Raw genomic sequence first — 12,147 nt, 5'->3', positions numbered from 1 at the left:
ATGAGAGACGTGGACGGGAGTGAAGCACGCGAGTCTCCAGCACCAAGGAGGGGAGCGGGGGTGTGTGCACCAGGAGTGTCCAGTCTCCTTTCTTCAGAGCGACGAGACAACGGGGGCACCAGGAGTTTCCGGGGTGCAACGCCGAGGAGAGAGCGAGCCTTGAAACATCGGCTCGGTGCTATGTGCACATGTCTAACTGCATGAGGGGGGGGGGGGGGTTACGGTGGCAGGAATAGGACTAGTACTAGTAGTCATCTTTATTATAAAGGTGACTACTAGTCCTATCCCTGCCCCCACCCCCCGCAGTGTATAGGACCACTGGTATAAATTATACCCGTGCACCTGTACACGGAGGGCAGTGGTGGAGTTGGCGGTGTGCCACTGGAGACAGAGTACCTGGGAAGAGTGTTTAGGAGGGGCCGGGAGTGCCGGAAAGCCACCTTGCTCAAATCAGTCAGTTGCAGATATGTATGGGGGGGGGGGGGGGGGGATAGTCATGTTACCGATGGTTCAGAGCTAGATGCGCTGGAGTGCGTCTCTTGGAGTGTGTGGGTTTACAGCCTGCACGCGTGAACAGTGCATGGGAAACAAACGTAGAGCATTAGCACTATCGTGTTAATGCGCAGCGGGTGGAGCCCCGCAGTAGAGCTTTTAGTCAGTACATAACCTGTAGGTCATGGGTTCGAGTCGCTGAACAGCCACGTGCTTGTGCCTCTGAAAGAATACGTGCACAAAGACAGGCGCGCGTGAAATGGCGCTGATCCATGGCTCATTTGCTGTTTCTTAAACTCTATCACTAACTGTCTCCTAATGGCGAGTGTTCTCCTTGCGGAGAGAGACATTCCGCTCCGCAGAGGGGGTCTCGTCTTCTGCCCTGCTGGTGGAATGCCAGCTGTCGCGGGCGCCAGGTGCGCAGTGGCGGGCATCTATTCTGAGCCCACTGCTGGCACAAGGGCTTCAGAGACAAGCAGGCCTGCTCTGCACCTGTGAGTTTCCCGTGGTCAAGGGCTCGTGAAACGGTGAATGGCACCTCAGTATGGAGCGAAAAGCCAGCCCGAAGGACCTCGCTAAACAAGGTGCGAGCTGTCAGGCTGCCGAGAGGGCGAGACACAGCATCGGGCAGCAGCACCAATACTCCATGGTCAGGCCAGGAGGGGGGGGGGGGGGGTGCTTGCAACAAAAACAGAGGGGGTACAGTAATACAGGCAAACCAGCTGTGTGCATTGGAGGTGCCAGGCTTCTCTGTGCACAGGGCCGTTGTATGTATTAGGCATTGTAGGGTGACGGGCGCACAGGCTATTCACTGCCCTGGGCGTTCGGTGCTAGCTGCGGGTACAGTGAGTAAGACCTTACAGCGTTTCACATGGGAGCCCTATGAGCCACAGTGTTAGCAGTAATTGCATCCTTTACTTGCCAGTCGTGACGGTGATAGCAGTGTATATGTTGGGTGTGTGCAGGCCTGGAGCGCCGGTGATAACTATGGGGTGTCAGCTGGTTAAGAAGTGCACTGTTAACGGTGTTAACTGTGCTGTGCGTGCCTGGTCAGAGTGACAGTGTTAACTGTGGGCTATACTGACCGGAGAGGGCTTGGCTGTGTTAAGGGTCTCAATAAAATTGACCCCAACACGCTGAGGGTACATCACTTCCCGTATCGATAAAATGGAACCTATAAAGCTGTGATAATGCTCTGGCCTGAACACCATGGACTCCAATGAAATGAGCATTGACAACTAATGTTTTCTCTCTCGACAGAAAGGCATTGACAAAAGTATTGGAGTGATGTCACTTCCGGTCTCAGTAAAAGGAACTCTAGGTAGACAAGCAGTGCAAACACGTCATCTCCTCTCTCAATATATTGGACTCGAAAAAGCCTTGCTTCAAGTCCCATTACTCCCCGTCTCAACAAAATGCACTCGAAATAGTCTCAATTAAATACATTAACTCCGCGATGTGAACACAGAGTGACACCAGCTTCTGTCTCAACAAAACCTACTATTTTACCTGACCAGTGGACTTGCAGGTGGCTTTTTTTCTTTTTGCTTACCAAATGCAAAACAGGCCACCTAATTGTCAAAGGTTCAAGAGACAGGCTCCCACCCCACAAGATGCCACTCCGGTTTACCTCCTGCAAACGTCTTCTACCAGTTCGCATCTCAGTACTCGCCATCATTCTAGGCCTTCCGGTTACCTGCTCTAAAAGGTGCTGCTTAATATGTGCAATGTAAAAGGCATGTCTTTTACCAGAGCATCAGATAGTTATTGTTAACCATGAGGGCAATTAGATTTCCGCAGTGGATGCATTCTTACTGCATTCTACGGGCTCTATCTACTGGTAGTTTTGGAGTAATGCAACGCTACATACAAATATACTTTTCTCAACACCCGTTGCCACTCCGGTCTGCGATTGATGCATAAACATATATTCCCATTTTCATTGGAAGAGTACCGTCTGTACACGACTCTGATATGTCTCGGCAAAGGAACTCCGAAGGAGCAGTCTAGTTCCACAGCTCCAAGTTTAAACGGTGTGGCGTAACGACCAGAGCGGTCGACTTTAGAACTGGGGAACGAGACATGGGCTCAACCTGCGATTCTGGGCAAATCACGTAATCCACTGAATGCATAAGAGCACATAAAAGGAATGTACCCCTATGTAATATAATGAGTGCTTATGTAAAGCGCCCAATGCCTTCGGGTCGAATTTGCGCCATATAAAACTGAAAACAAATGGAAATAATTATAGGTTGCCTAGTGACATCGCCTACCGTCTATATGAAATGTAGTTCATTGAGATAATTACCCCAATGCCTTAGCGCCGTAATTGACACAATTGACTACAATGAAAAGGTCATTTATAGTTACCTCATTCCAAAGACATGACTATTGCATGACATCACTTCCTGTCTCAAAACAGGACCCCCCAAAAGACGAGCAGCCAGATCACGTCATATCTGGGTTCCAGAAATTGTGCCTAGCCTGGGAGGTCCAGTTTGAAAGGAGTTTCTATGGGTGTCTGTGCAAGGGCTGAGCCTTTCATGGGTAGGACTTGTGGGCCTAGGATCACGGCACGGACCTTAAATAGAAGGCGCAGCTGTCTCTTATAGATGTAAACGAGCCAGCCCATTACTCAAGGCTCCTCTCACATGTCGCCTTAACCACGCAGGCCCTGCGGACCATGTCTGGAGTTTCTTCAAGGGGACTCCGTTGCAGGGCAAGGAATTTCTATTCTGGGACCTGACTGAGCTTTTCGGTGAGGTGACCAAGAGGCAAGAATGCCTCCCGCCCGGGTGTCCGGTCTCCAATCCCACAAAGGGAGACCAGAAATAATCCCCTCCAGCCTGCGTCCGCCCCTCCCTGCCTGGTATAAAGAGGCTTCAAGGTGCTTGACTCTTGCTCGTCCTAGCGCACGGTGGAAGTCAGGCGGCCCACAACTACATGTAATGAGCTTCACAAGCAGCCAATACGTGGGGGAGGGGCTTCCTTACCTTCCTCTTGGTTACTCCTTCGTTCTCCCTCTTTCACTATGCGTATTTCTCTCGTTTTCTCTATATTGCTCTTTCGTCCATCCTCCCCTTCTCTCTATCTGGCACACTGTCTCCCTCTACTTTCCATCTTCCTATATCTGTTTCTCTTCTTCCTTTCTCAGTGCCAAAGGCCACACATGTTTTTCCATTTCGCTCTATGTTCCTTTTCTTTTTTTAATTATTCTCGCAGCGGATGTACTGCTGAGCTGGCGCCCTGTCATTAATTCCGTCCATCTATCTTTTCTTTTACAGCAGTAAACAGCCATCATGTCTGACACCGAAGAAGTGTAAGTACAGAGATCATTTGCTCAGCTCCTGTTGTGTATTTACAGCTTACCCCAGTGTCAGTCTGCCTATACTAACCCTAAAGATAACAAGCCGCGTAGTAGGCGCTGCGTAGTAGAACATTAGTGGCCCTGGGATGAAATGTGTGGGGGACAGCAGCATCAGTAAACATTAATGTACGGCGACTCCGCTCCTACGCCTCTTAGGTTTTTCATAACTTCCAGTACAGAGTTTTAAAGTTTGGGTGCATATTCCATTTTTGGGTATGCTTTGCAGTCGTGGAACACAATACATTTTGCAACATCAATTGTTGTTAGAAAGCAAAGAATTGTGACTGAAATTACAGTATTCTTTGTATTCACACCGCTTTCCCCTTTGTGAGATCACTCTATGCGGAAAGTGGAGGTTCTCTGCACTCTGTACAGTTCCTGAATTTTGTAGTCTTAGTTGTTGTTAATCTATAGTTGTGTCTGTGTAATGTGTAAATAAAGGAAGGATGTTATCTTCATTTGCAATGTGCTCACTGTACTTTGGTATCTGTAATGTTTTAACGTAGGCTGATGTATAACATTTATTTCTTTGTCTCTTTTTTTCACTGTTTCCCTACTCTCCTTTCTTTCTCTCCATTCATGTTTTCCCAATAATTTTCCACCTTGACTTCGTTTCCCTCAAAATCTTTCCCATGTTTCCCCACTCTCTAATATGTCCATCATCTACCTCCCTCTCTCTCTCTCTCCTTCCTTCTCTCTCTCTCACCCCTGTCTGTGTTCCATCCTCCTTTGTATGTCTTCTTCCTCTTAACTTTCCCATCCCTCTTTTGCCCACGTGCTATTAATCCTCTGCAGTGAACAGGGTAAGTCCTAAAATGTCTTACTTATGCACACTGTCTATTATAATGCCCTTGAAAATGGAATATGAGCGCATAGCTTTGCAGTCCCCTTTCTGTTGCTAGTTGGTGTATCTGGGATTCGTATTGTGTGGCTGATACTGCTGGTCCTTTTTTGCCTTAGTTAGTGAAGTCTATGTTTTTAGAAGTAGAGTAACACTGGTGGGAAAGGGCCTTCGGTACTTGATGCAGCATGAGGGGATGGGTGGTGGGTAATTCAGGGAAGAAGCAGCACACAATGGAGAAAGCAAGCAAACACATTCACTCTCATGGAGGGCTGAATGAAAAAGAAAAGCAGATTCCTGAATGTGAGCAGTGAGAGGATACAGGCCATGTAAGCAAAAGGATGATAAAGAAGCTCTGCTCCAGAGCACGAACAAAAATATGGAAGAAGGGATATCATTCTATAATGCACAAACAAATGAGAGCAATAATAAAGCCAAGCAATGGGCTGCAACAAAACCCCCTGCAAGATTTTGGTATGGTCCATAAGTGGTCTCTCATCATCAGCATAGGTGAGACCTAAAAAGGAGCAGAGACAAAGGGCGAGCGGGAGACAGTGATCGAAGGCAGGTAAAAAGGACACACAAAAATACACATTCTCTTTCTCTCTTCCATACACGCACCTTTACCCAATTGACTTCCATGACGTTTTTTGTAGACTATTGTGAATCCTCTGACACTTGGCTACTCAGCTATGCTGTGTAGGATCAAAGTGAATGTTTCTGCATTAAATGATTGGATAAACACAATAGTATGAAAAAGTGTTAGGCTGTCTGGTCCACGTAGTACATCGTCTGCACCCGGACGGTGACTGCAGGGGTGTAACGCAGGACCCAACTACACCTGTGGTACAGAGAAGCCCCAACCTTTCAGGTGGCTCTTAAGCCTTCCAAGGGGACCCCATTCAGCCCTATGTCAATGAATATTAGTGAGATATGAGGCCGCCCTCATCACTTTCTGCAAGGAGGCACCATTTGGCATTACAACATTGGGCGTTTGGGTGGGTCACTCAGACTTTACCCCCCTTCTGAGGACGAGTCCAGTTGCCGTAGTGTGGGCAGGTTCACTCAGCGTGGACAAACATGCTCACATGTACACACAGTAGAAAATAAAGACAGGGAAAGTGACAGAAGAACAGTTAGTGAATGATTTTGTGAGGGAAAGCAAAAGAGAGCAGGAAGTATGGCATTGGGAGGTAACTGGAGATCTCAGAAAAAAAAGTACTTGGGGTAGAGATAGGGAGTGAAAATATTATAGAGAGAGGTGAGATTAAAGTACGCATAGCCAAGAATAGAGGGAGACCAGGAACAAAGATTGATGGGATGGAGTGGGAGTTTCCAGGGCAGAGTGACAGACCTAGATAAATAGAAGAGCTGAGGATATAGAGAGAGGTAAATGGCTTTCAAACACACATCACACTGAATTGAGGGAGTAGTGGTCCAGTTTCTCACTGCTTAAGCCCACCTGGCTGTCCTGCACTTCATAACAGTGGCATTTTTGTTTAATCTCTGGTCACCTTGGAGAAAAAGGCCGATCAACACTTCAGCGCTTTCTTTTTATTTGCTAAGGCTTTGTCCAGTCTCAATTCAGCGCAAGGCTTTGTATATTTGTATTTATTTGTGTAGAGTCTGTGCCATGGCTTCATGGTGCAGCATCAAAGGCTGTATGTGCATCTGTGTCTTTTTATGATATTGTTTGGCTTTTTCTTATTTTTCCATCTCTTCTACCTGATTGACTCCGTGAAGAATACGAAGAAGAAGGTAAACGGGTGACCACTCACTACCCCACTCACTACCCACCTTTTCAGCAAACCCTCCATTTCTACCCCTAATCTCATAATCCTTCTGAATCACTTCTCATTGGCTTTCTTTCCATCCCACACGTTGCTAGTCAGTCAAGAATTGGTGAGATGGGTACAGCAAATTCCCCCCAAACGTTTGAAAGTTGGTAGATGTGCAGAGTACAGTTCATACATGAACATGTTTCATATATAATACTGGCGCTCTTAGGTATCAAGCTCTATGTGACCTCACCTCATGGGCTAGTTAGAGGAGGTGGTGGGGGGGTTAGAGTAAGAGGATGCAGAAACGTTATAGATTTTGGCTCGCTCTGTCGAGGTGCTAGTTCTCTTAAAAACTGTCGCCCTATACTTTTTGAGTTAGTTGACAATTCTGGAACTGCTCAGCACTCGAATGCTAAGCATGACATGGCAAAGGACATGCTCTCTAATAGGATGTCTTACATATGCGATGCGTATTTGTTTTTACTTATTTCAAGGAATATGCATGATGTATAAGCTGAAATGTAATTGACTTCATATGCTTCCCATCAAAGAGAAACTGAAGCCCAAGGATTCAAAGCTCAAAAATAGGACTAGAATAAATAAGATGGGGTTTGTTGGTTACCCAGAAGTCATTATAATGGCGATTATGTCAATTTATTCTATGGACATTTTATTGCCTGCCTCTGCAGCCTTAGCAGGATGATCCCTGCGGCAGACAATAGTCTTCTGGTGTGATCAATTGATAATGTTCTTGACTGTGACAAGACGTTTTTCCACTACACTGCTCCTCTCACATTCAGGTATATTTAATGTGAAGGGTGGAGAAAAGGTTAATGAGAAGGATCCATTCCCCACTGACCCCAAAAGTTGACAATATCCTCTCCCCATTCTTTCATCTTGTGTGCCCCTCCTTCTGATCTAACCATCTTTTTATTCTTCATGTCTAAAAAAAACAATAAATCAAAACAACTCATCAATGTAACATTAATGTATCTGTTATTGTGTATGAGATTTCAATGTGACTCTTGCCTTAAATACCCATGGTCACACTAGTGGTGACCCTTCCCCCCAACAAAGGTGGAGTCAAGCATACAGGCAACTAAACATTTAAACGGTGGTATACAGCATTATAACTCCAACACACATATAGTGATAGTATACATACGAACACAACTGACACACACAAGTGACAGATACAATGACACACAAGAAACTGACATACATCCAAAATTGGTATAGGCACACGGACTTAACTATAGGTCACCTACAACTCTCGATCTAAATTCATTAGGGAGACCGTTTAGATACTGGCAGATGTAAGCATCTGACAAAAACAGCAGGTACACTATTTGCTAATCTTGTAGTTCTCTAGCTCTATTTAAAGATGTGGAACTACTGGGTTTCCTCTGTAGAAGTCTCTATTGTATCAACTGACAGAAAACTTTGCCTGGCAGAATTTTTGGTACTTCTCTGTCAGAACACATAGATTGATATCCTGCTGTATATGGGGTGGGCAGACAGGACTGCAGTCTTGGGCAGGGCAAACCATTAAAAGTCTTGACACTTCAGGACCATTGATGTACACAAAGAGTCATTCCAATCCAGTGAGTGTGAGGCAAGTAAAGACACCACTGCCAAACATTGTCCTATCTCATAAAATTAATGTAATGCCAGTTGATGGCATTACACTCCATCTATTTCAATACACTCTATGTGGGCAATGACATCACTAATCATCATGGATCAACCCAATCCAGTTGGCCAACCTGTGCAGTGAGTGTGAATGTAGTAAAGATAATTCTGTTCACGGTGGGCCAATCACATCCAGTGATTGTCATGTCAATGATGTCAGTAGTTTAAAGTATACATTCCCCTCTAGTGATTCTGATGGCCCCTTTCTGACATTGGGAAGTCATATCCATTATGCAATGTCATTAGTGGTATTCCCTCTCAGAACTCAAAAGCCCAAGTAGTGGCTCTTAGATAATAGCTGACCCTGCAGTCTGCCAGGTGCTCACATGAATAGTGAAGGACTTGTGGTTACAAGTGCAAAAAGTGACACATACGAATTCAAAGTTCCTTTTACACACAATTCACCTTTCACCTTCTCCCGGGAGAAGTAGAAGAACAACTTTATTATCTTTTTCTTTACTCAAGTAGTACCTACCTTCCCTATCTGAAAGCACTGGTGCTACACCAGCTTGTTCCATTCTTTCAACCAGTCTTAGAGTGGCTAATGTTTGTTGTTCTAACATCTTCTGTAACCACTCCACTTGCCTCTAAAGAGATTCAAGTTTCACAGTGTGTTGTGTCTCTTTCTCTCTCTCCCCTCTTTTGTTTTCCTTTCTTCCTGTCCATTCGGTGACACCTCCCGTCTGCAGAAGTGGTAGAAGGTACGTCTCTTTTTTACTTCCCCATTCCTTCCTGGAGGACCCTTGGCTTGCTTCTGCTGGGCTAGGGAATCCAAAGGATATGGAGGAGAAGGAAGGAAAATACCTGATGGTCAGTTGGCTTCCATGATGCGCACAGCTATAGGAACTGCAATTGATTAAAACCTAGCCGATAAATGTAGGGCATCAGAGATCGGCCAAGTGCCCCTCTGTATTCTGGTACTTGTTAAGCTATTTTAAACATCTGGAGAGGAGATATTCTTCACGACCCTATTGCTTTAGATTTTGTTTAGATGCAGGGAGGACAGGAGTGGGAATGAGGTTGTAATTTGATAGTTATACTAATGTCCAAGCAATAAGAGCAGTAGATCCCTCAAGGTAGAAGACACTTATGCAAGCCCCTAACTCTGTGACACAATTTGTAGGAAAAGCTTATTTTGTAACAGAGCAAATGTAGTGTATGTAAAAAGAATTTGGAAGAGAACAAAGGGATTTTTAACAAAGCATTTTCTGAGCACTAGTAACTCTCATCAAATGCTGACACCATATCAACAGTACCAGACTGCAGGGGGGCTGAGATTTAGTGCAATAGTGTTCCTTGCGTCATGGTGCCAGCTTGCTGATGGACATACGGCAACAATTACGGCTTGTCCCTGCCCCCTGCATGTTGTGTTCTCACACTCACTGCTTGCTCATCTTTCTTGCTCCTCTTTGACTCCTTCAATCACACCATTGCCTGTATCGTTGGGAAATAATCTTCACTTATTTTCACCATAATTGATAACTTTCTTTCATTTTCTACTTTGACTCATTCTGTGAGCTCCTCAGACGCAGCTCACCTTCCTTCTGTTTTTTAACAATCTTCTTCTTTGCCTCCTGCTGCTGTCTTCCACTGTCCTTACCTGCAGAAGTCCACGAGGAAGGTATGTGGACTTTAACTGGTTATTTTATTTCTTCTTTCCTCCTCATGCCGATGGTGGTGTGGCATTGTTCTCCACCCACTGAATCAATGGCGTAATATCACAGACACAGGATCACCCCTACCTTGTGCAGTTGCTAAGACTCTTGCCCTAATGCCCCAATCACACGCATCCACTGAATGAGCGGTAGCACTTACAGTGTCGTAGTGGAACAATTCTGTAGGTTTGGTACTCAGTGGAAGACAGGTATGCCAGTATATTAGGATATTTCCTGACAGAATATGGTCTCTGAATTACATCAGGGCCTATTAAGAGTTAGACCTGGCAGACATGCGTGACTTGTTGCTCTAGGTATCCCTATAGTCCAGTCACCTCTATTGGTGGATTGGAATTGCTTGGGAATATCATTGATGGGGTGTCAATGGAAGTTGCCCTCACAACACTTTGGTTGCTAGCCATATTGTCAAGAAGTTAATTACCCCAAAAATGAAAAATGGAGTTAGGGAGGTAAATCTCCCGGGCCTCTTTAAAATACGCCTTTGATTGTGGGCCACTCCTAATAACGTGTTCCATAAAGCTTGCATGGTTTATTCATAGATACTCATATGGGAGAAATATTCAAGGACTAGACATACATGCACATTGCTCAGTCTTCGGAAACGCTGGATATTATTGATGGCTCCTACCACACGGTGGTGCCTAGTCCAGTAACATATGTCATTTCCTGCTGCTTTGTAGATGCTCCGGCACGTCAGTTGGCAGAACAATTCATGCACAGTTAGCACAATAGAGTCGGACTCATGTGCCGCAGTCCATTATCCTCCTTTAAGTATCTGAAGGGGGTACTGAGAGTGGCTCTGTCTCTGCGTATGTCCTTCTCTCAATGAGAAATGGATTCAGAGTTGAGATTGAGCTCAGTGGGGGAGGCTTGGACAGAAAACCTTCTTCTGTCCTCAGAAAGACGGCTCCAAGATACTCGTTGTGCATGTCCGCGGGCTTGGTTCTCACTGCATATGGTCTTGACAGCCGCATTTTTACATTCTTATGCCGGATCCCCTTGCCTGTAGATTCTAACCAGGTGCTCACCACACTTTTATATATTCCGAATGGTATGATATTCCAATCATATGCACAATAGGTCATTCCCCAAAACACACATTCCAACTACAAAATAACATTGAGTGGAATCATTTTGTGCATTAGGGTAACTTTAATATCCCCATCAGGGAAGAATCCAAACATGTTTATTTGGTTGAATTACACAATATCATTATACCTAATCTTGTCCAGATGGCAAATGGGCCTATTTTTTATGCCACCTGGACAAGATAAGGTATAGGAAATACTGGAGATTAATTCAAACAATGAGGCACATTTTTGGTCTCTTCACTGTTTGGGATATTAAAGATATCCCCAAAATTCTTACAACCCAGGTCCTTTAACGTTCATTCACATAACTTTGCCTTGTGGTGGAAGAATCCAGTAGTAGTGGTGTTGGAGGAAGAGGGTTAGAATGCCACTGTTGAGGACTGTGTTTTTGCCAAAACAAAAGAACTGAGGAGTGCAACATGCTTTGCTCAAGTGATAACACAGGGAGTCCATTGGATGGAGTTAATAAGATTGTAAAAACTTGTGTTACAGCATGAAATTATGAGATTACTCTGCATCCTTTTCTCTTGGTCTTAAATTTAGCTCAAGATGTCCCATAGTTCTCAAGGAGAATGCAGTTTAACCTCACGAAAAGTACAGCCAGCTCTCTGTAGGGGACATGACATTTGAGGGCTGACGGAGAAGCTCTATCCATTCTTAGCATTGATCGCAGGATACTGCACTGATCAGTGATTGTATTAATTTACACTACAAATGCATGCTACCTTTGCAGTTTCCCAATAGAGGTGGGTTTGTTAACAGAGTAATTTTGAGATTTACCGGTGCATGCTGTTTCAGAAAACCAGATATAGCTTGGGAAGGATTAGTCACATTTCTGTGATTGCCTTTGCTGAATCACCAATTCAGATGTTCTACTGCACAAATACATTTCTAGATAGACAGGGGATCAGAACTTGTAATGAGGCCCGGGTCACATGGTTAAAATTGATATTTAATATTATATAGGATAATTTGGGAATATGGGTGATGTTAAAAGGTGGTCTTGTGAGCCAACCCCGGGGTGCACCAGAAAGGGAGTGTGGGGTTAGGACGAACCCGCAAAGGGTTTGTGTTAGTGCTATGGCAGGCCATGCACTTGTTTGTTTGTGTGCTCTTGCTTGATCCATGTGACCGTTCTGGTTCATGTAAGCCTCTGTTCTTGGGCATGTGTGCAATTTCGTGAAAGTCTGCGTACCATCCCTTCCCT

General features: G+C 44.9%; 1 protein-coding gene across 1 annotated transcript in view; it reads left to right on the top strand.

The window, feature by feature from the left end:
- Positions 1–5,041: 5,041 nt before the first annotated feature.
- The window catches only part of TNNT3 (troponin T3, fast skeletal type), a 28,536-nt gene continuing 21,430 nt past the window's right edge, over positions 5,042–12,147 (top strand). The window contains exons 1-2 of the mRNA XM_086955959.1: positions 5,042–5,210; positions 9,780–9,794. Coding sequence (XP_086812085.1) covers positions 5,042–5,210; positions 9,780–9,794 — 184 coding nt within the window. The remainder of the gene's footprint in view (positions 5,211–9,779; positions 9,795–12,147) is intronic.

The sequence above is a fragment of the Lissotriton vulgaris genome, chromosome 2_1 (assembly GCF_964263255.1).
Source record: "Lissotriton vulgaris chromosome 2_1, aLisVul1.2, whole genome shotgun sequence".
Lineage (NCBI taxonomy): Eukaryota > Metazoa > Chordata > Amphibia > Caudata > Salamandridae > Lissotriton > Lissotriton vulgaris.
The sequence above is the reverse complement of the archived record's forward strand: the minus strand, read 5'-3'. Positions and strand labels throughout refer to the sequence as shown.